We start from the raw sequence: 24,836 nt of genomic DNA on the forward strand, positions 1-24,836 counted from the left end.
AGAATACAGCACTTAACAACAGGTTATAAGTAAACTGGTTTTCAAGCACAGAGCCAGCCCCAACGATAATAATACACTATTTAAAAAGACCTAAGCAATGAATTCCATTTCCAGTGGAAAAGAAGAACTGTGCAAACAAGCTTAAAACTAAGTTCTTTTGTGTCAGTGTTATAAAATGTAGCTTTTAATAAAACCTTGACCCAAATGCCAGTAACTTCAGAAAAGAATTTGGGTGGAAGGGAGAAATTTATTTCATTTCGGAAAAATAACTATCTTTTTCCTAATCTTCAACACACACTTTTTTTTTTTTTTTTTTTTTGTTTTTTTTTAAAAAAAAAAAAAAAATCATACTAAACAGCCTTTTTCCAAAATGCTTGGACCCCAGGCTGGCCTCAAACACACAGAGATCCACCTGCCTCTGCCTCCCAAGTGCTGGGATTAAAGGCATGTGCCACCATGCCCGGCAACACACACAATTTAAACACATACAGCTGCTGTAACACTTTACACAATTCCTATGTACTGGAGCAATAACAAGATCTAAATACAATTTTTAAACACTGGGTCAAGGCTTTACATAAAAATACTAGCCTACTTTCCCCACTGGGTTTCTAAGATATCACATACTTTCCTCAACATCTGCAGCCATCCAGGAATTTTTAGGAAACTTTTATGCATGATCTAATTCCTAATCCCTGGCTCTTTGGGCTCATTGACAAAAGATCAAAACCACCACAAATGATGGTTCACTTGAAGTCAGACGAGAGACCCTGGCTCAGTGAGTCTCATAGGATGAAAGCAGTGCTGCATCAGCTGGCTCCATTCAGGAGGGGGCACATGAAGAATCTCATCAACCAGTCATCTACACAGTCCAGGTGATAGATGTGCACGCATGGCAGAAATGGAATTGGGTCCCCATAAACAAAGTCCATCATTCAGATCCCACACTCTCAGATCTTTTTTCTGATCCATCTCTTCCAGGGTCATAAGCTCCTTCAGGCAGATGCTGTATAATGCCTATTCTTTGAGCTATTCCAATTCGTTCCTCTTCATTCAGCTGAGTTGCTAGCCGAGTCTGGCTGGGCATTGGATAATAGACTGGAACTGGAACTTATTCCTGATACGGAGGCAGGAGCTCCTGATATGGCTCCGTCCCCTCACCAAAGCTAGCCCAGTCGGACAGAGACTCGTGAAGCAGGGAGATGTCATCCGAGGTTGGGGATTTGAGGCAGTTCCCCATCTTCCAGGGCTGCGATGTGTATGTGATCTGGGGGAGGAAGAAAGCCGTGACGGGGTCACTTGCATGCTCCGCAGTCAGCCCCCCCCGATGACACGGGGTCGGCAGTGAGCAGGTTCAGGGCTCAGGCAGCGCCACCGAGGGGCTGCTCACGCCAGCCCCCAGAGCAGGGGGCGCAAGTGTTTGTTTTTTTAAAGACAGGGTCTCTCTGTAGCCTTGGCTGGCCTCAAACTTGTAGAGACCTGCCTGCATCTGCCTCCCAACTGTGTACGCCATCACACCAGGTCCAAGAAAAACACATTTACGTGCCTGGTTCAGCTGATTGTGTAGTATGTCTGCAAAGACTGTTTCTGACACAGTCACAAACTGCAGTTCTATAAGAGCCACACCTGCTGCTGTGAGAAGACAAGCCAACTCTGCCATGCAGGGCTGAGCTGGCCAGTGACGGGATTCTGAGTTCCCAGTCCTGTCCAGTTGAGACTAAATTAATTAGTAATAGCTGCCACTTAAACTTACTTTATTTGTGACAGGAACTTTATTCTTTTAAATTGTGTGACCCTCACATATCCTGATGGAGACATTCTCCATTTTACGAGTAATGACCCCAAGGTGCAGGGGAAGTAATGTGCTCAGTGTCATCGTGCTGATGATTGGCCAAGTCCACACTGGGTTCTGCTGTCCTGGTCAGATTTTACCTGGCTTGCTCTAGCCCCACTGCGTAAGAGCCAGGCTTGCAGGGCCTCTGTGCTCACATAGTACATCTGATGTCAGTCATGGGAAAGGTATCCAGGTGACAGCCAAGGGACCTGGGCTGTTCACTTATCCTCAGATGACAAGCAGCACTCACCTACAGCTTCATGGGGTACACCTTCCTCAGTTAGAACTTTAATTTTTTGTTTTGTTTTATTTGGTTTCAAGGCAAGGTCTTGATGTAGCCCATACTAGCCTTGACACTTGATCCTCCTGCCTCTGCCTCCCAATTGCTAGAATTACAAACATCTACTATCACCAGGCGTGGTGGCGCACGCCTTTAATCCCAGCACTTGGGAGGCAGAGGCAGGTGGATCTCTGTGAGTTCAAGGCCAGCCTGGTCTACATAGTGAGTTCCAGGCCAGCTGGGGCTACAGGGAGACCTTGTCTCAAAAAGACCAAAAAAAAAAAAAATCCTAACAAACATGTACTGTCATACCCACTAAGACATGACTTAAAATCTGTGTTTGCGTTCATAATTGCTGCCTGTATTGCCTGTAGTGTGCTGAGTAGAAAGACCCAGCATGCCCAAACCATTCTCAGGAACCAGAGAGAAAGCCTGCCCTCATACTTCCGCACTGTGAACCAGTAGATGTGGTCTCTGTTTGGTGCACTTATAGCTGTTTACTTCTTATTTCAGTAAACTAAAGGAATCTGAAGCCAAAAACAGGGAATTATTAGAAGAAATGCAAAATCTGAAGAAAAGGATGGAAGAAAAGTTTAGAGCAGACACAGGTAAATGAAATCATAATAAGACTTGAAATATTTAAATAATCAGACTTTTGTCATAAGTGATTTTCTTTTTAATTGTATAAAATACTTTCAACATTAAAGTTTAGAAACAGTACATTCAAAGATGCCTTCTGCCAAAGTAACAAGTTTTTGGTTACTTCTTCCTTTGATTTGCCTTGAAAAACAAGCAAACACATACATGTAATTACACATTTATATCCCCTGATCACACAAAAGGCAGCATGCACACTCTGTCCCATCCTATGCTGGAGCGGCTACCAGACTACAGCCTATGGGGCCGACCATCTAGAGCACTTTCATAGCTGCTCTGGGCTGGACTGTTTCTACCATCAGCCCTTATGGAAAGCACTGCAGTGACCTGGATGTGGGTGCCTGTAATCCCAGCACTCTGGAGGTAGAGAGCCAAGAGGATCAGAAGTTAAAGGTCATTCTCAGCCAAATATGGAACTCAAACCCATCCTGGGCTACATGAGACCCTGTCTCAGAAAAAGAAAAAACTTTTCCTATTTTTGTGTGTCAAATTTATTAATCTTGTCCTTTTTAAAATATATATATTTTATTGTTTTTATTTTATGTGTATTGAGTGTATTGCCTGCATGTGTATAAGTGGACCCATGTCATGCAGTGCCCATGGAGGTCAGAAGAGGGCATTGGATCCCCTGGAACTGGAGTTAGGATGGTTGTTAGCTGCCATGTGGCTGCCGGGACTCGAACCTGGATCCTCTCCAAGAGCAGTCAGTGCTCTTAACCACTGAGCCATCTCTCCAGCCCCAATCTTGTTCTTCTTTGAAAAGGAAACTATCCCAGCTCGAAGAGTATGTTTTCTGAGTATTTACTTTTTCAAAATGAGAAAAGGGGACTGGAGAGATGGCTCAGCAATTAAGAGCACTGGCTGCTCTTCTAGAGGACCTGGATTCGGTTTCCAGCACCCACATGGCGGCTAACAAGTGCAACTATAGTTTCAGGGGATCTGACGCCCTCTTTGGCTTCCATGGGCATTGCATGACACAGGTGCAATTGCATACCATACATGAAGGCAAAACACTCATACACATTAAATTAGATGGATAGATAGGTAGGTAGGTAGATAGAGATAGAGAAATAGATAAAATTTATATAGGATCTCGCTCAGACTGGCCTTGAGTTCTTGGTCTTCCTCCCCAGCTTCCTAAGTGCTGGACCATTGCTGTCACTCTTGGCTTGGTTGCGCCTTTTAAGTTCACGTGATTGGTAGACTTGAACTCCATCTCACCCATGGTTGGAGAAGCTTCCTTAGTTTAATGCGCATCTTCTTTCTCCCTCCTGATCCCACATGGGTCTGGTCACACATGAGGTTTTGGTTGGGAGCTGCTTTCTCTAGAGTCTCTGCACTGTTCTTTCAATGACAACAGTAACTTGGTTTGTCACAGGGCTTCCATAATCCTGTGGTCATAGTAGTGTCTCCACCCATCCAGCCCTGTCCCTATCCTTTAGAGAGACCTTCTTGGGTTTCTTCCAGGAAAGGGTGTTAAGTCTCCTGCTCACTCTGGAGAAAGACCTTCCTGGAATGCTATCAGATTGATCTGTTCTTGGGAAGAACTGGTATCTGCATGAAACATGTTTCTTTTAAATTTTCTGCTCTAATTATTTTTTCTCTTACAGGGCTCAAGCTTCAAGATTTCCAGGACCCCATGTTTGACTATTTCAATACCACCCCTCTTGCACATGATCTGACACTTAGAGTGAGTGATTCCTTCTTAGAGGTAACAGATGAGTTTATGTAGATTAGAAGTAGTGGAATATGATTTGACCACCACTGGGTCCAGAACACCCAAACAAATGAGGATTTGATGTTTATGTCAGAGTCACGCCACCCCACATCATTGGCGGGGGATGTCACGCACTTCAAATTAGAGACACTGAAGGTGTCGGGTCTGTTCCCAAAGACACTTTCTTAGCACAGACTAAGCATAATTGATCAAAAAGGTGCTTGGCCCTTTTGGTGCAGAACTCTACACTGGCCTCTGGCTGTAGTTAGTGGGGAAGGTTTTGTTGTTGTTTTTTGGTTTTTTTGAGACAGGGTCTCCCTGTAGCCCCAGCTGACCTGGATTCGCTATGGAGACCAGGCTGGCCTCGAACTCACAGAGATCTGCCTGCCTCTGCCTCCCAAGTGTTGGGATTAAAGGCGTGTACTACCACTCCCAGCATGGCGGGGAAGTTTTTAAAATACAAATAATAGTGGTTACATTACCATTTCTGGGACTCTTTGTGCACTTACAGCTTAGACTCCTTCCTGGGAGAAGTGGTTTACCAGTGATTTAGTACCAGGCAGCTCACCATGATCCTGGCTGAGGTGGTCAGTGAACCAGTAAGCTGACAAGCCACAGCCACCTCACAACGTGCCCAGTGTGTGATTACTGTCTGCTGAGGCCTCCGCTGCAGAGTATGGGGATGGGTCCCCCTTCCTCCATGTGCTGCAAGTCTCCTGGAAGCATTCCAAGTAGACACAGCTGTTCCTTCCTTTTCTGAGGCGGAAGGAGCCTCTTCTGCCAGTCAGTTGTCGCAAGCACACAGGTTGGAATGATGAAGGCTGGTGATAAGCCCAGGGACAGAGCACTTGTCTGCCACACGTGAGGCTCTAGGTCTGATCCTACAACTTCAACCAGAGAGGGGCAGTTGTATACTCACTTCCGTGCCTTTCTCCCTCCTTCTACTCACACACACACACACAGATCACTTTCAAGAGGAAAGCTAATTGCAGGCCTATGTCAGCATTTGTTCCCTGAGATCACAGATCTCTGGTGCACTTCAGTGTCACCATAAGACACTTCACCAGTGCTGCATTTCAGTTCGGTACAGATGCTCCTGCATCCTGGCAGTGTCCTGGACACTGTTTCCTCTGGGTCCTGGTTCCACCAGAGGCTATAGATGGTAGTCAGTCATGGTCTCCCCCTCCTCCTCTCACCTGGAACAGCCCCTTTTTCCTCCCTCTCATGATATGGTAGAATGTCCTACACTCTGGCTTGAGTGAGAAGTGTATTTCCTTTCAAAGAAAAGCCCTGAATTGGGTCCATGTCTGTGTTAGGAGTTTCTAGACTCTGAGATCGCCTTTGGGAATTCCTGTTGCATTTTGCCTAATTAAACATTCTAGAAACAGTCAGTTGCCATGATGGTCTAGGTGCATTTTCTTGCCCGAGTTTCCTCTCCCTTTACTGGGTAGGAAATGATTGTTTTTGTTCCTCCTGTCTGTCACACGAAGGACTCCCTCTCCTCATCTGTGTCTTCTCTGCTAGCCTTGTGGGAGGACGTAAGTGACTCAGCGCTGCCTTCCCGTGCCTCTCACCCTCAGCACCCTACTTGCTCGCCTCCCGAGTTTGCATCCGTTTGATTAGTTAACCAACTAAGGCAACTAGTGGGGTTTTACATGGCTAAAATTAAATGACTCTTATCGTCCTCTTACTTACCAGGTGGAACTCTAACTCACTTAACATGCTTATTTGTGGGTGACACTCACATGTACTAAGTTTGATAATTAGCTAATTGATGTACCTGTCTCTAGAGGATTTGTTGACAGACTCAGAATACTGCAGTACACAGGTATGCTGCAAGTGTCTGCTTTCCCATGTGAATGTGGCTTCTTCCTCAGCAGCCTGATGAACTATACCTGCTGGGATCTGATGTGGGACTAAAGTCCAGCTGTCAGCTTGGAGACTGCTCTGCAGCCTCTGGTGCTAATGCTGCTGCACATTCTCGTGTGGTTAGTGTAGCCTGGGACAGTGAGGTGCTGTTTGAGGAGTGCACCCTGATCCAGCAGAGGGGTTGCCACAGATGGTTTGGGAGTGCAGCCTTTACCCAGAGCATTGTGGAGTTCCTGGGGAGTGCTGCTGTCGTCAGAGGAAGACACTTCTTTGGCGGAAGCTGGAGCTCTTTGCTCCTAAGCTGTGGCTCTATGGGTGTTAGAGAATTGTCTCTAGCCTTAGAATGAGGTTAGGCATCTGAGTGGTTAGAAGATGGTCAAAAAGTTGATATTTCCAGTTCCTAAATGGCCAGGAGAAAGACGGCTAACATCAGAGAGGCAGCCAGGTGACATCTTGCTGCTGGTGATAACTGGTGGCTTGCCTGCATCCACCTGCCAAAACAGTTACCACTGCAGCCTTAGAATGCAAAGGGCAGTGGTCCTGGGGAAGACAGGATAGCTGTGAGTAAACTGAGGTTCATAACAAAACCTGAGGGTACCTGGGGTACAGCAGACCTAGACCCTGATGGAATGTGCTTTGCAGTATTTCTAATAAAGGTAACGATCTTTCTTTTCACAGACCAGCTCAGCTAGTGATCAGGAAACACAGGCTCCAAAGTTGGATGTGTCCCCCCCAGTGTCTGTGGCCACAAGCACAGAACAGCAGGAGGTAAGACCGTGCAGCTTGTAACTAGGGCCCCCTTGGCAGCTCTTTGCCTACCTCTCTTCTAAAGAATTCTGCCAGTCCATCAGCTGAACGCTTGACAGACATCTCGACAATGTAGTACATTAAAAATACAGAATGTTAATAATTGATAAAGTCTAGAGAGAAACCCCCAGATAGGGCCTGACGGCTAGGAACAGTGCTGAGACAGGTTGGAGCTCACTTGTCCCTGCTTGTCTCCTAGGACATGGCTCGGCCCCAGCAGAGGCCGTCTGCTGCACTGCCCAATGCACAGAACCCCACCCTGACTGGACCAAAGGTAAGTCCTGGTGCATCACCAGATACGTTCTCAGTTTTAGAAGATAACCTTTGTGTAAATTAGCCATGCTGTTTCTGAATATGCAGTCAGGCCCCTGTGTTCTTTTGGGGATTGTTAAAGTGGGAAGTCCAAGAGCTGCATCTTATCTTCACACCGAATCTGCGAGTATGTTTCAGCTGAAAGCATTCTGAGCTCAGTCCTTCCCACTTTCCCCACTCCCTGGGCCCATATCTGATCGGTCACCAGTGGGACCTTCGTACCCACTTGTTTCTCTGTATTTATTGTCGTGTCTGTCATCACCAGGAGCCATGTGGTTTGTAGGAGAATGTCTTTCCAGCGTAAGGAGAACTGCCCACAATGTGTGGTTTGAACCTTGCCTTTCACATGCATGTTCTCGATCATCTGGCCCCTCGGTGCACAGCCCCCCATATTCTCCTTACTAGCTTCCAAAGCTCAGCTGGATTTTGTCCTTTCCCTTGTGTAAACATTGTACATCTCACAATTGCGACAGGCCCTGAATTTCAAGCTTGGCAGCATTTAGCCAGTGGGCCTAGCATGGGGCTTGTGTCTTACTTTGTTTGATGCAGACCTGGCCTGTCCATGGTTTCCCCTGGAGACCTGAGAGTAACTAGTGCTTTGGTTGGGGGGGGGGCTTAGACTCTTACAGAGTTAGGGACCAAGATGAGAGGCTGCTTACTTTGTGAACATCTGATGCCCTGAGACATTCTGTAAAGGTGTTGTGTGTCTCGGTGGTGACTGAGCCCTGCCTCCTCCCTGCCTATCTCCTCCAGCCACTCCTAAAGTGCGCTGACCACCTTCCTACTTCTCAAGAAACATATGGCCTTGCCTGTATCTGTGTCTTCACCTTTGTTACCTCATCCTGGCTTTGTAAGTGCACTGTCCGTGCCCAGTCCTCACCCTCCGAGCGTCACTGCCCGTCCTTCGTTGGTTTTGTCCCAAGTTTTCTGTCCTCTTGGCAGGAGACATTTGTCTTTCTAAGGTTTTGCTGTTAGGAACATTTCTTTCTTTCTTTCTTTTAAACATTTTATTTATTATTTTTGTGTATGAGTGTATTGCCTACATGTGTGTAAGTACACCTGTGTCGTGCAATGCCCGCAGAGGTTAGAAGACGGAGTTGGATTCCCCCAGAACTGGAGTTACGGATGGTTGTTAGCGACTGTGTGGGTGCTGGGAATCGAACCTGGGTCCTCTGCAAGAGCAATCAGTGCTCTTAACCACTGAGCCATCTCTCCAGCCCCAGGAACATTTCTTACATATGCCTTGGTCACATAGCCAAGGCAAGCCCAACGTAAACATGGTATCAGGCCGACCCTCAAGATCTAGTTTGTATTGGCCTCTGTGAGATCCTCTGATCCAGAAAGTCTGTCGGTTGTGCTAGGCAGTGCCAGCCCAGCCAGCTCAGTGGGTAGCAAGCTCACTGAAGGAAGCCTGGGTGACTCTGGGCTCTGGCTTGGGGCCTTGGAGTTTAGCCACTTCTTATTAGGAAGAGAAACAGCACAGGACAGCTTTTCAAGATGACACTCAAGTCATCTGTAAGTCAATTAAGAGCAGACTGGCCCACCCGTCTTTGGTTCCTGGTCACCTGATTTTTTTTTTCTTGATGTCTCCTGCAGCCCAAAGCTCACCAGTTCAGCATCAAGTCCTTCTCCAGCCCCACCCAGTGCAGCCACTGCACCTCCTTGATGGTTGGACTGATCCGACAGGGCTATGCTTGTGAGGGTGAGTGTTGACCCCGTGCCGGGGTGCAGTTTTCACCCAGCTAACCCAGCAGGAGGGAGGTATACCTGGCAGTTGTTTGAGGCAGGCTTGCTTTTTACGGACTCTGTAAAGTCCTGCTGCAGTCCACACACTGTGCAGCGCAGGTAGCCAGGTCAACAACAGAGACTCCTCTGTTGGCACATCCATGGCTTCTCCAAAAATCAGGAAAAGCAGGCGAATCATCTAAATGCTTCCTCTCTTGAATTCGCTAGGTCTCTTTAGTAGAACTTTTTAAAAAATATTTTTTATTATTTTTATTTTATGCGTATGAGTGTGTTGCTTGCATGTTTTTAAGTGCACCCATGTCGTGTAGTGCTTGCGGAGGTCAGAAGAAGATGTCAGATCCTCTGGAACTGGAGTTTTCTACGGTTGTTAGCTGCCATGTAGATGTTGGGAATCAAACCCAGGTCCTCTGTAAGAGCAGCCAGTGTTCTTAACCACTAAGCCATCTCTCCAGCTCCTCTTTTTTAGAACTTTTAAATTACATTTATTAACTGAAGGGAGGGCACAAACCATGATGTACTTGGCGGAGGACAACTTGAAAAAGCTGTTCCTTGCCACCTTTTGATTTTAGGGATCGAACTTAGGTCGTCAGACTTGAGAGCAGGTGCCTTTACGTGCTGAACCACCTCACTGGCCCCAGATTTCCTAGATAATCAGGAGCATATTTTGTCTTTTTGCTACTAGTCAATAGTTTTAAATTTTATAAAAAGCCTCTTATGCTCTAGCCCTCTGCTGGGATTTGGTGACAGAATCCCATCTTCTTCTCTTTTCCTGTTCACTGTGATTCCACCTGGCCCATTCCATAGGTGGCCCTCACTGAAGAGCATGTGACTCCCAGATCGGAGCTCAGACCGCCACTGCTCCGAACGCACACTCCTGACTGGGTCACAGGTCAAAATGCTCTGCAAAAGTAGCTTTTTTTCTTCATAGAAGCCTTCTTTTGTTAACTGCTAGTTGCTAGCTCTCATGAGCCCTCTGATTGGCTGTATAGCACGGTGACCACTGCCCTAAAATAATGCAGAGCTGATCCTAGTCAGCAGATCTGGAGAGTACCTATGTGGGATGAGGGCAGGCTTTTGGGGTAACTGTACAGCAAGCTCCAAGGTGTATGCTTTTTTTTTTTTCAGGAGTGCTGACTTTACAAAAGTAGGCTCCATGAGCGTGTTGAGCATTTATCTGGAACTTTTATGGGAACTGTGTTCCATGGTATCTTTGTCGTCTGGGTACCTGGGCTTTCTGTGGTAGTGCTGTGTGCTCAGGGCCTGCTTTCTGCAGCAGTTCCACTTCCCTGGAAGCCTTTTACGAAGCAGAACTTTTCCTCTTTTCTAGTGTGTTCATTTTCCTGCCATGTGTCCTGCAAAGACAGCGCTCCCCAGGTGTGCCCCATACCTCCCGAGCAGTCCAAGAGGCCTCTCGGTGTAGATGTGCAGAGGGGCATAGGCACAGCCTACAAAGGTTACGTCAAGGTAGGAGAAGCTGTCTTCTGTCCCATAGCCCAGCATGGCTCATTTTCCATTGGGTCAGCTCACAGTTCTTCTGTGTAGTAGCCAGTGGCCACACCCCAGCTCCTCTTGAAGCAGTCCCTTTTCTGTATGAAGCAACTCTGGTGCCATTCCTGTGATGCACACCCCCCCCCCAAAAAAAAAAAAAGGTCTGAGGCCATTAGGCAAGACGTAACTGCTACTCTGGGCCAAAGTCCAAAGTACCACTGAACATGGAGATTCCACTTGGGTTCTCATGCTGACTGATGAGCTTAAAGTCAGGTTCCAAAGCCACGTGGTGGTTCCAGATCACAGGAGGTTGGAATGTCTCCACGTCCTGTTTAGCTATAGCATCCAGGATGCAGTGGGCTCCTGGGTTGTCACTGTCCCTGTGTCATCTTACAATGCACATGCCATGCCCAGATAGAGGTTTGGCCACCAGTCTGGGGAAAAGGGTTGATGGGAGGAGCTGTCCTGGAGAGCTGGGGAGGTATGCAGCAGGTGGAAGCAGACTGAGCACCACTAAGGGGTCTGGCAGCCTCTACCTCTGCCACACAGATCCCTGGCCCAGGGGTACGAGGTCACTGTTGGTCTGTAGGTCCCCAAGCCCACAGGAGTGAAGAAAGGATGGCAGCGGGCTTATGCAGTGGTCTGTGACTGCAAGCTCTTTTTGTACGACCTACCAGAGGGAAAATCCACCCAGCCTGGTGTCATTGCCAGTCAAGTCTTAGACTTAAGGTAAGTTTTACACAGCAAAATGCTACCCTGGCATTGAGTACTTTGCGCCCACCGTAGGTAGGGCCTCTGCTGCCCCGCACATTTCTTGAAGTTTATTTGTAGAGGAGCAACGGGGTCAGGGAGAGGTGCTGGAAGAGTCTTAACAAGTCCCCAAGAGCACACTTAGGGCAGGGCCCGGCACACATTGCTCCTGTCGTTCCCTTTAGACAGCTACAGTAGCACTGGTGAGGCAGAGTCACCCACAGCAGCAACTTCCATGTCCCCAGCCCACATGGTACCTGCTGGTCTCCGGCCATACACAGTTATGTCCCAGCCTGGCCTGGCACTTCCATACTGAACTCAGCACCTTCTGTCCCTCATATTTCAAAGTGGTTAATGAACTACCACTCGATGCCAAGAACAGGTCAGGTCATTGATGTGGACCTTGTAACTGGGGGACAGTGTGACAGCACAAGTCGAGGAAAGGGACTGTGTTGTCAGTTCTTGCCACCATTAAGGTGTTTGGATGAGCTCAGGCTTCCTGTCAGTTAAGCCATGCCTTTTGGGCTGGGAGGTAGCCGGGGCCAGCTTATGCTGTATGCTGCAGTCAGCCAGGAGCGTCCTTCCTTTACAGAGTTGTAAAAGCGTACCAGGCAGGTCTGCACAGCTTTTCCAGAGTTCTTTGTATTTCTTTCTTGCCAGAGATGACGAGTTTTCAGTGAGCTCAGTCCTGGCCTCAGATGTCATCCATGCAACACGCCGAGACATTCCATGTATATTCAGGGTATGAGTTTTTCTGATTTTTATTTCTATTGTTAGAAAATTGTTTTAAAAAATCACAGTTAACAGGCAATTCTTCTGAGAGCAAGCTCTAGTGGGATCCAGAGTGGCCTGGCCTGCCTTCTCACCTTGCACCCGGTTCCTCATGTACCTCCCACCTGGCGCAGCTGACCCTCTAGGCACAGCACCTGCCTACACAGCCTGTGTTTCATGAGGAGTCTGCCTGCCCCCTGCTTCTCAGGGAACCCCCTCTTCACTGATCACACCCCTCCCCACCCACCGACCCCCAAACACCTTTCCTACCTGGTTTTTCCTTCTACCCTAGACATAGTGACTCAGCACTGAGGGTCACTTCATGATGATCTGTGAGATATGTCCTGCTTTAGGGTTCCCCTCCCTGGCATCCACTCTTCACTAAGACAGGAAAAGTTTTCAAACGAGCACACCGAGCTTGTGTTTGTGTGACTGAGCTGGTGGGCCCTCCCATTGTTAGTGCTATATACCATAGCATTAGAAAGCTTCTGGGAGACTTGATCAGAGAAAGACACACCCCGCCAACCAGGAATTTTATAGACACAAATTTTGGTTGACCACAAAACTGAATCTGAGAGTCATTTTTCATATAATCACATTCTTATTCAAAAATAACCTCTTTTGTACAATCTGGAAAATCACCGCCAGTACATGTTGAGAGTGATGATTCTCCAGTGGCTAAGCCTCCAGGGTTCCTGGTCAGCTCAGTGAGCCCTCACAGGAAGTAGGGTTTGGGCAAGTGTTTTTGTTGAAGACCCTGTCTTCTCTGAACATGTCTTAAGAACCTACGTCATAATTATGCTAAAATTGTTCAAGAAAGTAATTTGGGGGCTGGAGAGATGGCTCCGCAGTTAAAAGCACTGACTGCTCTTGCTCACGCACATGGCAGCTAACAATCATCTCTAACTCCAGTTTCAGGGGATCTGATGCCTTCTTCAGTCCCCTGAGAGCATTGCATGACAGAAGTGCACTCACATACATGCAGGACAAACACTCCTACACCTAAAATAAAAATAAATTTAAAAAAGAAAAGAAAATTTAACATGGAAATGGACAGCTAGAGCACAGTTGACAAGAGCAGAGTTAACTAGAACCTGACCAGGATGTTGTCCCTCCCTGCTCACTGCCGCCCTGGCAGCCTGCCCACAGCTGTGGAGTCTGGCAGCCTGTGGAGCCTCTTCACCGCACCGCTCCCCTTGTGATCGCTGAGGCTAGGGGTGGCAGCATCGTCTCATTTCTGATCTAATGGCTCGTGTTTCTGTCTGTTTTGTTTCTCTCATGAAGGTGACGGCCTCTCTCTTAGGTTCACCTTCTAAGACCAGCTCACTGCTCATCCTGACAGAAAATGAGAATGAAAAGAGGAAATGGGTTGGGATTCTCGAAGGACTGCAGGCTATCCTCCACAAGAACCGGCTGAGGAGCCAGGTCGTGCATGTTGCACAGGAGGCCTACGACAGTGCCCTGCCACTCATCAAGGCTGTCCTCGCTGCTGCCATCGTGGGTATGTCTGTGCAGTGTTCCCAGTGGCTCTGCAGCATTGTCTGGGAGCCCAGATTAAGAGCACAGTGGTCCCATCCATCTGAATGTGTAGACCACTTCTCCTTGTCTCAAGCAGCGGCCTACGGGCTCACAGGACGAATGTGTTGTTTCTCCAGATGGAGACAGGATTGCGGTTGGCCTGGAAGAGGGGCTGTATGTTATAGAGCTCAGCCGAGATGGTGAGTCGGAGGACACCAGTAGTCCTGCTCAGCTGCCACAGATACTCAGGGCCTTCAAAGGGTACAGTGGATTCTCTTGGGCTGGGTGTGGGTCAGTAAGAACGTGCATAAGGGCCCTGGCCTCCATCTCCACCACTGCAGATAAAGAATCTACCTGACATGTAAGTCAAGTCACCATCCCAGAGGACTTTATGAGCCACGTTGTAGGCAAACTGTGGAGAAAAGTAGTTTTCAGTGATACAGCAGGCCATCAGCCTTGCTTGTCAGCTGGCCCTTGACACATTCAAGTGCTGTGATGTGTGTGTATGCTCATGTATACCATGTTGTTGGTAGAGGACAGACAACAACGTGTAGGAATTGGGCCTGTCCTTCCACTCTCTGGGTCCCAGTGATCAAACTTGGATTTTCAGGCTTGGCCACAAATGCCTTTACCCATGCGTATTCACTTAGCCCTCTGTTGAGTTCTTCAAGAAGGGGATAGGACGGTGGGTCACAGACCCTCCCAAGAGAACCCAGCAAGTGGTGTGCTGAAGCTTCCTGAAATTCCTGTGTTCTGCTCCTGCCAGCCAGGGAAGGTGGAAATGTCCCCACCTTCACCCACTCCACAGCCCCTTTCTGTGGCGTGAGAGTGGGCCATAGCCTGCAGTGTCCACAGTAGCCAAGGGCAGTGTATTCCTTCAGCTTCTAGACCAGGGAAGGCAGTGGAGATGCCCAGACAGCTAGTGTCCTCCGTTAGTTTGAAGGTTTGGACAGCAGTGGGTGCTTTGAGAAAGCTCCTCAGAGGATTTGATTGGGTGGATACAGCCCTTGTTCTCACTTGTTGCCTGAGGTTTCTTGGGTTTAGGCATGAGCTGGGGGAGCTCAGATCCAGCCCACAGGGCCTCTACTGTCCTGTGAGTGACCAGCTAGAACTCTGGCATACTGAGAGCCTGAGGACAGGGCCACCAGTGGTGTCAGGGCATTGGGACAAGGGTGCAAGGGTACCCGAGTGTGTATGTGTATTAGGGGCACGTGCTCTATGGCTTTGGTAGCACTAGCCCTGAAGCTGAGGGCATCTGGGGCTGGCCATGGTGGAAAGATGCCAAGAGGGACCTGAGGGCCATTCCAGCCAGCGTATAGCAGATGCTGTCGAGCTGAGTGAGTCCCGGCCTCAGCACTTCATCCTCATCCTCTCCTGCAGTGATCGTCCGTGCTGCTGACTGTAAGAAGGTGTACCAGATCGAGCTAGCGCCCAAGGAGAAGATCATCATCCTCCTCTGTGGCCGGAACCACCACGTGCACCTCTATCCCTGGTCCTCACTTGATGGAGCAGAAGCGAGCAACTTTGATATCAAGCTTCCAGAAACAAAAGGCTGCCAGCTCATAGCGACCGGAACCCTGAGGAAGAGTTCGTCCACCTGCCTGTTTGTCGCTGTGAAGCGGCTAATCCTTTGCTACGAGATCCAGAGAACTAAGCCTTTCCACAGAAAGTTCGGTGAAATGGTGGCTCCAGGACACGTGCAGTGGATGGCCGTGTTCAAGGACAGGCTCTGTGTTGGCTACCCCTCTGGGTTCTCTCTGTTGAGCATCCAGGGGGACGGGCAGTCTCTAGACCTGGTAAATCCCACTGACCCCTCGCTTGCGTTCCTCTCACAGCAGTCTTTCGATGCCCTTTGTGCTGTGGAGCTCAAAAGTGCGGAGTACCTGCTTTGCTTCAGCCACATGGGACTGTACGTGGACTCTCAAGGCCGGAGGTCACGCATGCAGGAGCTCATGTGGCCTGCGGCTCCTGTCGCCTGTAGTATGTATATGTTTTTCTGTTGCCATATCCCTGTTGCTGCTCACGTCGACATCAGCACGTGTCCTATTTGCTTTGGTTTGTCTCCCAGGCCCTAGCTGAGTTAGAGCGGGACAAGAGGAACCTTTGTTCAGTGGATGTGTACCTGAGGCCAGACTGCACCAGACCGGAGGAGGGCCTGGCCAGTGGGATTTGGCAGCTGGCCTCCTGACAGCCCCTACTGTGCCCACATTTTCCACTCCTGGGTACACTGCTTGTTGTTCCAGAGCCGTGACAACAGCGGCTTCCCTGGGCAGAAGGGCATGGTGAAAGGAGAAAGGGACAAGGGACCTGGAGTCTTCTCTTTGTAGTAGAGAAGATCACAGGGCTGTCTAAACAAGCTGAAGGGATTTGATGGCCAGGAGACCCCCAATCCCAGGATCAAGATTTTCCCTGTAGGCCAGTTTTCCAGTAGCTGGGGCTTCTCTTTTCAGCAGTTGATCCAGTGATGTGCTTATCCTGAGCAGCTTTGTGTGAATGGTGGCACTGGCCAAAAGCCAGACAGTCCCAATGCTCTTGAGCAGTTACGAAGGCTGGGTGACCAATGCGGCTCTGTTGGGGCTCAGCTGAGCACCTCCCAGCTAGCTTGTTACCTGATGCTTTTAAGGGCTTTAAGCCTTGCCATTCTGTCCAGCCATCATGAATTCAGAGTTCGGTAAGCAATGAGGAACGAGCAGCCAGCAAGGCACACAGATTTTGACCAGGAGCCTCAGGGAATGCTGGGATGAGAGGTGGGGTGTCGTCATTCCCTCAACTACACGTAACTAAAATTTCTAGGCTGCCTCCTTGCTGACCTGGCCAGGGTGGCCACGTGTCCAGGAGTGGTAAGGTCTGTGGGGTGCAGTACCCTGATGTCCTTCTCACGTGTCAAAGAAGCTAGAGGCACAGGCCTGGGTGTACTGCCAGCAGGAAGGGACAGCCCGTCGCCTTGTGGCCTTCTCTGTCTCCGTTTTCCTGATCTCTTCATAAGCAGCCAATGCGGGGTTGTAAGACACACACTCCCTGTTTTTAGATCTTGGGCTTTCTGCAGTTTGGAATTGGACTCGGGTCATTAAGTGTAGAGTTTTTATAATCCTGGACACAGCAAGGACATGTGGCATTCCTGCCTTCCCCTTTGTGGGGCTTCCTTCCCGGGTCCTACGTGTATCACAAACTCCAGATCAGCTCTAGAGCTGGCAAAAATAAGGAGCTTTCAAGATCGATTGAGAAGTTTTGTTCAGAGCTGTGTACTGAGCCCTTACTGTGTGTGGCCGCCTCCTGGTTCTCTCAGAATGTTGAGGGCTGCAGAGGTTCTGTAGACTCCAAAGCCCATGTTCCTCCGCTGTAGTAACTTTTCAGCGTTTTTCTTCATCTCAGTTTAAACTGTATCGTTTATTGACAAATCAGAAATGAAGCCCCTATATTCAAAGTAAGAGCACGTTTCCCAGCACTTCCTGTGTAGAGAACGTCATCTCAGAGTTCACAAAAAGAGTCCCCAAGTGTGTTTGAAACACCACTGCCTGGATAAGTGTGGTGACTGGTTCCAGCATCCTACCCTGCCCAGATGCCATTTCTTTGTCAAAAGGACAAGGCTCTAGCGTGCATTGATGAGCACGGCATGCTGTGCGGTAGCCTAGCTTGGTGTTGAGAGGCACTTCACCAGAGTTTAGATTTCCTTCCCTTGGGTTTCATGACCTGTGCGTCTACACCGTGCATTTACACAGAATGATACCCGGGACCGTGTGTGATGACACTGCAGGTACCCTGACTGTGGCCTGGCCATCTGTGGTAGCATGGCCAAGGGAAGTGACATCCCTCCTTGTCTCTGGCAGGCCATTCAGGGGAACTTTGCTGCTGTCCTACACCTGAGAGTGTCTCCTTCAGCATCACATGCTGGGGGTGGGAAGGGCTGTGGTTGCATATCTGCAGTCACTGGATCTGTTGTCATAACCTAACAGATAGCATTCCTTAAGCATATAGTCGGGAGGAGGAGGACACCACTCACAAAGTGGTTGTCCTCCCTTGAGTGTGTGTTCAAAGCAGACCGCTAGAGTGAGGCCCACCATGTCTTTGCAGGACAGTTCTACTGTCTTTAGTGTGGTATGTGTGTGGCCAGGTCTTGCTCTAGAACCAGATTAGTGTGGGTCTTAAAAATACCTACCCAGGGGCTGGAGAGATGGCTCAGTGGTTAAGAGCACTGGCTCCTCTTGCAGAGGACCTGGGTTCCCAGCGCCCACATGGCGGCTAGCAACTGTGCTAACTCCAGTTCCAGGGACTCCAATGCCGCCTTCTGATCTCTGTGGGCATTGCACAATATGGGTGCACTTACACGCATGCAGGCAATACACTAACACAAAAAATAAAAATACTAAAAAAAAAAAAAAACCCAGCCAGGCGTAGTGGCACACACTTTTAATCCCAACATTAAGGAGGCAGAAGCGGGTGGATCTCTGTGAGTTCCAGGTTACCCTGGTCTACATCTTGAGTTCTAGGCCAGCTGGGGCTACAGGGAGACCGTCTCCAAAAACAAAAGCCCATTCAGAAATGTGGCTTCTTTCATTATTAGTAAGGGTTTTACCTGGCAATGCCTAACAGCTGGCCACTATATGGACTCAATATGTGTTGAGATTTTGCTGAGTGCTTTTTGGTTTTGTTTGGGATTAAAGGCGTGTGCACCACCATGCCTGGCTGTTGCCAAGCTCATTTCTTAGAAGAGAGCTGACTTGATACAAAACGTTCTAAATCACTTTGAACGTACGTGCTGCAGTGTGGAAAATACTCCCTAGTCATGGAAGCAGTAGGGTGCCTCTGAATACGATGTGCGCGTGGGACTTTGAGGGGAAGATGACTTCTAGCGTGGGGCAGGAGAGGGTTTCATCATGCGAGCCCCTTGGTGGGGCCTCGCTGCACCTCTGCCCTTCGCCCCAGTGCCCAGGTAGTCTCGGGAGAGGCTGACAGACAGACGTCCACTTACTCGTTTGCTCCCTCTGCTCCAGGCTGCAGCCCCTCTCATGTCACAGTGTACAGCGAGTACGGTGTGGACGTCTTTGATGTGCGCACCATGGAGTGGGTGCAGACTATCGGCCTGCGGAGGGTAAGGCAGCATGGTGGCCTCGCCACGGTGGGTTCCCCTCTCTTGGTCCGTTCCACACACGATGGGTACTCTACTTCCTGTGCAGATACGACCTCTGAACGCTGACGGCAGCCTCAACCTGCTAGGCTGTGAGCCCCCACGCCTCATCTACTTCAAGAGCAAGTTCTCAGGTGAGCCCAACAGGTGGGAGGAAGGAAAGAGGCGGCCCTCAGACAGGACGCAGGCCCCACCTCTCCCGTTGGTCTGCTGGTCTGTTTGTGAGCCACTTGCAGCATGCCTGGCTCTTCCCCACAGCAGCAATGACTGCTTTCCTACAGGAGCCGTCCTCAATGTGCCTGACACCTCGGACAACAGCAAAAAGCAGATGCTCCGCACTCGGAGCAAACGGCGCTTTGTCTTCAAGGTTCCAGAGGAGGAGAGGCTACAGCAGCGGCGGTGAGAGCGGGTCCCTCTGGCTGGGGTCCACATGTTGTGCAGTGAGGAGCTGGCTAGATCCAGAGGATGTTTGCAGATTCCTAAATCTGAAATGTTTTCCTTTCTGCAGGGAAATGCTCAGAGACCCAGAATTGAGATCCAAAATGATATCCAACCCGACCAACTTCAACCACGTGGCTCATATGGGCCCTGGGGATGGGATGCAGGTGCTCATGGACCTGCCTCTGGTGCGTGCTCAGCCAGGTGTGGGCATGGGCTCCATCTCCTGCTGCACAGATCCCTTCCTGGCAGACTGCCCTAAGGAGGAGCCTGCCAGGGTGTCTTCCCTGGCCTGTGCCACGCCTGTCCTATTCTTGGTGCCCTGTGCTGACTGATGCCTCTCGGTGTTGTCTGGGCCCCTCTGATACTGATGAGTGCTTTCTGAGGGAACCTCGTTTCCACTTCAGCTCCCTCAGGAAACCAGGTATCAAGAGAAAGGCTCTAGCTCCTTGGTATGAGAGGATGGTCTTTTTGCTTCTTTAAATTTATTTTTATTTATATGCTTTTTGGAAACAGGATCTTACTGTACAGCCTTGGCTGGTCTAGAACTTGGTATGTAGACCAGGCTGGCTTCCAGCTTATAGAGATCCATCTGCCTCTGCCTCCTGGGTGCTGGGACTGAAGGCATGCACCACCATGCCTGCTGCTGCTTCATTTTAAACTGGGTTCTGTAGGATTGAACTTTTGCTAGAATCGCCGTTGCTGGTTCTTAGAGGCAGTGGTGGGACAGTGGTGAGCTAGCTGATTTGATTCTTGGCTGAAGCTGACAGGCCACATCCAGGGGCCTGTTCATTACCATCCTGTTGTGCCAGCCCCACTGTGGCCCCATCCCTGTTCATGTGCTGCTCTCATGTGCTACTCCTCCAGAGTGCTGCGCCCCCTGCCCAGGAGGAGAGACAGGGCTCTGCCCCTACAGGCCTGGCCCGGCAACCCCCATCCAGGAGCAAGCCCTACATCTCCTGGCCCTCATCAGGTACCAAGGAGGGGTGGGTACTGGAGCAAGAACACCCTGCTCTGCATTTTCCTCTCAGTCTCCCTGAGGTCAAAGCTGTCCTTGCTTCATAGGTGGGTCAGAGCCTGGAGTGGCTGTGCCTCTGAGGAGCATGTCTGATCCGGACCAGGATTTTGACAAAGAGGTATGGCTTGCCTAGCATGGACAGGGCCGTGGCATCAGCAGACCCAAAGAGAAGATGCTTTATCAACAGAGGCCCTAAGGCCAGCTGGCTGAGGCTGAGAACTGGGAGGGGGAAGGCAGCATATAGCCCCGGGCCTAGGTCTCTGGGTAGGGGTCTTGAGGCCCTCCGGAGCTCCACTCACCCTGGTAGACAATGGCCCAAGCACAAAGACCTTGGCATTATCAGGCAACCCAAGAGAGTGCCAGCAACACTTGAGTCACAGGTCTTCTGCATCAGTGTGGCCAAGAGCTGTGGGGTGACAGTGTGCACAGCACCCATACTGCAGGGTAAGGATTTCCTCTGAGATTAGGCCAGCCTAGGCCAGGGGCTCTCCTTTTGGACTTGTTTGTTGTTTTCTGAGGCAGAATGGCCTCAAATTCAATGTTTAGTTAAGGCTGACCTTGAACTGCTGATCTGCTGGTAGGGATTCCAGGGGCGCACCACTATGCCTGGCTTCTATGCTATCTGTTGTTGGTTTGCTTTAGCTTTTTTGAGACAGTATCTCAATCCATGTCCCAGACTGGCCTTGAACCCCCAGGCCTGTTGCCTCCTGTCTGCTGAGCACCTGCGTGTCTGGCTTTCTTTTGCTGTGACGACAGTTGTTCTTGTCCTTGGACGGTCTTCTTGGCTGGTCTTTGCTCTTCCCCTCTGACGCACTCCATGTGCGAGTGTGAGTGACGACTCTCTCTGTACTTTGAGGCAGCAATGTGCAGATCTTTACCTCCTTGGTTAAATTTCTTTTCAGTGCTATTATAAATGGAATTACCTGTTTCTTTTTCAAATTGTTCCTTGCTAGTGTATAAAAACACAACAGTTTTGTGTGTTGATCTCGAACGCCTGCGCTGAATTCATTTAGGGTTTTTGGTGTGTGTGTGTACACACATGGATTCTTTGGGATTTTGTATACATAGAATGTCACTTGCAAATGGTTTTACTTCCTTCCAGTTTGGGTGCTTTTTCTCTTTATTTTCTTGCCTAACTGCTCTGAGACCTAGTGCAGCGCTTACCTGTGCAGTGAGGCAGCGTCCTTGGTCTCAGGAAAACCTCATCTCTATTGAGTGTGATGTCACCTGTGGGTTTTCATGAAAGCCTTTTACCCTGATGAAGTTCCCATCTACCCTAGACTTTCCGCTCAGCTACAGTTCACCTGGCTTATCCCTGCAGTGTTTCCATCTTGTGTGATTAAGATGCTAAGTCACCCCGATAGCAGGTGGACAGTGTGGACAGCTCTTACTGCCTGAACAGGCTGTATAGCGAGTGCTCATAGTAAGGTAGGGCATCTTCCCGTCGGGCAGGCCATGTGCACCTGCTGGTCCAGGTACCTGGTTCTCATGTCTGCCTTTTTTTGCATTGACAGCCTGACTCGGATTCCACCAAACACTCAACTCCATCAAACAGCTCCAATCCCAGTGGGCCCCCAAGCCCAAATTCGCCCCATCGGAGCCAGCTCCCTCTAGAAGGTCTGGAACAGCCAGCCTGTGACGCCTGAGGCCAGCACACCGTCATGGGGCCAGGGAGCCCAAATGGCCCCAGCATCAGTGCCAAGACTGCGCTGACTCTCCAGTGTTGTCCAAGGAAGTGTAGAATCAGTTTGTAGATACGGAGATGAAGAAAAATCTTTATTATAATGCTCAGTTTTATGCCACGTTGTCTGTGGCAGTAAACCAGATGTGTTCATCTGCACAGCCGTGAGGCAACACTGTTCTGTTTGCACATGAAGGACCACCATACACCTCTCCCACCAGGACCCCCAGGAAGGGCGGGGCTTTGCTGACCAGGTCCTGACCTATTAGCTCCCTTGGCAGATGCTATGGGAGGTCCCCGTTCCTAAAACTGTCTCTAGGCTTAGAATAGTAGAAAGTTATGTCGTTCCCAGTGTCACAGGAAAGCGAAAGCTGGTTTGTGGCCTTTTCTTTCAGTTAGCCATGGCACAGTCAGCTGCAGAAGTCCTGCTGACCTCCCAGGTGTGGACGCCCATGTTCCTGTGTGTTAGTCCCATGGCCACAGCCCTGAGACGTCCCAGCCCCTTCCACTGTGAAGGCAGTTGTGCTGCTCTGTCTTCCACTTGTCCCGCTGCACTGCGGCACACCACAGGCCAGCACACATGATGCAGGCAAGCCCGGGGTCTGCTGGGCTGAAGAAGCTGGAGCTTGGGGAGCCGTGCTACAGACAGACCCTGGGACATCTCCCTTTCCCGATCCTGCATGGAGCCCCTGTGATTAGTAGCCCGAATCAGTCCTGTAGAAAGAATCACCCAACACACTCCTGCACATCGGCCCGCACCTGCGGGGACGCCCACATGTGTGTTTAACCTCACCCCTCCCCGTGTCCTGTGCCGAGTGGTCAGGTCTATGGTCCCATCCATTCAGGCTTATGATTAACTGTGGCAGCAGACACGACTTGTGCTCAGCTTGGACGGCCCCCTCCCCTATTGGCGTGCACTTGGCTGAGTTGGCACTGAGGGACATGGCACTGCCGGCCCTGCCTGCGTGTCATACCCAGCATCTGCCTGCCCCACCCACCCTCCCAGGCCTTGTGCCGGGGCAGGCACCTGCTGGAGGCTCTGGTTTTTACTTTTTTAATGTAAGTCTGAGTCTTTGTAATTATTGAATCGTGAGAACATTTTTGAACACTATACCTGTCAATAAAGCAGAAGGCGACAGTTTTAAGGTTTTCAGTGGTACGTCTGGATGTCATGATGTCGCCCCTTATGCTGGCTTACCAAGGGACGCCCCACGCTTACACTTGCCCACAAAGGCACTGAGAGGGCGCACACGTGGTGCCTGTGCCACCCCATGAGCTGGGGCTTCACTTGATGAGGCCCATGTGGCAGGTCCCCTGGTGATGCCTGTGCTGTGCAGGCATGTGGTGTGTGGGGTGGTGGGTGAGGTGACCTGCCCTGGTTCCTCTCCAGGTTTCCAGGTAACTCAGAAGGCCCTACAGAGCACGGAGCTGGGAGTTTGGGCAGGAGCAGCAGGAGCACTCGAATGCAGGCTGGGCTGGATGCAAGGAAGGCAGTGCAGGGGCTGCCTGTCCACATGCTCACCAGCACCTGGCTAGGGGGACTTGACCCCACAGGTCAGCCTCCCCAAAGGCACAGGTCAGCCTAGGTAGGTTGGCTTATATTTCCCAGTCACTGAGACCTCCAGTTATGCTTGGTAAATGAAGGCAGGAACAATGCCCATCTAAAGCATGGCATGAGGTCAGTCCAGAAGCAGCAAGTAGGTCACTAAGCAACAGGCAGGGCTGGAGGCACCAAGTAAACTTTGACACTAGCCACACCCTGGACCTCCGCAGATCTCAGCCGAGTTCCCCCTGCAGACCCAGGCTGGGGGGCTTCACTGACAGCCAGAGAAGCAACATGGTAAGTTATAGGAACATGGGCCCCAGATTCTTACACACAAGGGTCATATTGATTTCCCTCTCCTTTCTTTGGTAAGTCAGCTACCATAACCTTCTCGGGGACACAGAGTAATCCTCCAGCCTGCCTGAAAGGGGCTTGGTAGGAGCCGTGTCGGCACTGCAAGACACGGTCCTTCGAGAGCCCTCGGCTGAAATGGCAGCTGAGCAGGTGGGGTGCGGTGCTTGTACCCACCCACCCGACCCCAGCATAAGGTAGGCTCCAGTAAAGTTAGGAGCGACCATAAGATGCCTGCTTGGGTCTGAAAGCTGCTCAGGTGTCAGCCACTTTTTGCAATGGAAATACTACCTGTTGGAGGGTGGCTGGTGGCACTCGTGCTGTGGGTCTACATGGTGCCACAAACGAGCCACACGACATGCATGGGTGTCGCAGAGTGAGCGCCACATGCCTAAGAGAAGTGACCAGGGACGAGTGCTGTTTCAGAACCAGCTTCTGAACTCACACTCAAGTGGCACACGGCTCAGGACCCTTGGTGTCTGCAGTGTTACACACTCAGGCTGTTTTTTTTTCCTACCTACTGTGACACCATAACCTGCTCCGTGATTGTCACACAAACTCCAGTTCTGAACCAGGCCTGGGTCAGAGCTGCCCTGGGGAGGGGCATGGCTTTGCCTTGCAGTGATAAACACATGAGGGAGTCAGAAACAAAACGGCCACAATAAAAATAAGGAGATCCTGGGGCTGGAGAGATGGCTCAGCGGTTAAGAATACTGGTTGTTCTTGTAGAAGGCCTGGGTTTGAATCCCAGCACCCACATGGCAGCTAACAACTGCCCATAACTACAGTTCCAAGGGATCCGACAGCCTCCTCTGTCCTCTGTGGGTATCACGACACGGGTGCACTTACCTACATGCAGGCATAACACTCATACACATAAATAAAAACAATAAAATATAGCCGGGCGTGGTGACGCACACCTTTAATCCCA

General features: G+C 50.1%; 1 protein-coding gene and 1 pseudogene across 3 annotated transcripts in view; one reads left to right on the forward strand and one right to left on the reverse strand.

Moving 5' to 3' along the window:
• Cdc42bpb (CDC42 binding protein kinase beta) overlaps window positions 1-23,160 on the forward strand; it is a 103,363-nt gene extending 80,203 nt beyond the window's left edge. The window contains exons 20-38 of one of the 3 annotated variants that reach the window (XM_029559915.1): window positions 2,628-2,722; window positions 4,382-4,461; window positions 5,979-6,026; window positions 7,036-7,125; window positions 7,364-7,438; window positions 9,073-9,178; window positions 10,550-10,686; window positions 11,300-11,439; window positions 12,121-12,202; window positions 13,516-13,732; window positions 13,887-13,949; window positions 15,130-15,729; window positions 18,741-18,838; window positions 18,924-19,008; window positions 19,156-19,273; window positions 19,383-19,500; window positions 20,180-20,285; window positions 20,378-20,448; window positions 21,845-23,160. In XM_029559915.1, the coding sequence (XP_029415775.1) occupies window positions 2,628-2,722; window positions 4,382-4,461; window positions 5,979-6,026; window positions 7,036-7,125; window positions 7,364-7,438; window positions 9,073-9,178; window positions 10,550-10,686; window positions 11,300-11,439; window positions 12,121-12,202; window positions 13,516-13,732; window positions 13,887-13,949; window positions 15,130-15,729; window positions 18,741-18,838; window positions 18,924-19,008; window positions 19,156-19,273; window positions 19,383-19,500; window positions 20,180-20,285; window positions 20,378-20,448; window positions 21,845-21,976 (2,461 nt within the window). In that variant the 3' untranslated portion in view covers window positions 21,977-23,160. Of the gene's footprint in view, window positions 1-2,627; window positions 2,723-4,381; window positions 4,483-5,978; window positions 6,027-7,035; window positions 7,126-7,363; window positions 7,439-9,072; window positions 9,179-10,549; window positions 10,687-11,299; window positions 11,440-12,120; window positions 12,203-13,515; window positions 13,733-13,886; window positions 13,950-15,129; window positions 15,730-18,740; window positions 18,839-18,923; window positions 19,009-19,155; window positions 19,274-19,382; window positions 19,501-20,179; window positions 20,286-20,377; window positions 20,449-21,844 lie in introns of all 3 variants that reach the window. The other 2 variants (XM_008825578.3, XM_029559916.1) reach the window with 2 other exon arrangements.
• LOC103727619 lies at window positions 701-1,261 on the reverse strand (annotated as a pseudogene).
• Window positions 23,161-24,836: the final 1,676 nt, after the last annotated feature.

The sequence above is a fragment of the Nannospalax galili genome, unplaced genomic scaffold, assembly GCF_000622305.1.
Source record: "Nannospalax galili isolate Female #2095 unplaced genomic scaffold, S.galili_v1.0 scaffold188, whole genome shotgun sequence".
NCBI classification, from domain to species: domain Eukaryota; kingdom Metazoa; phylum Chordata; class Mammalia; order Rodentia; family Spalacidae; genus Nannospalax; species Nannospalax galili.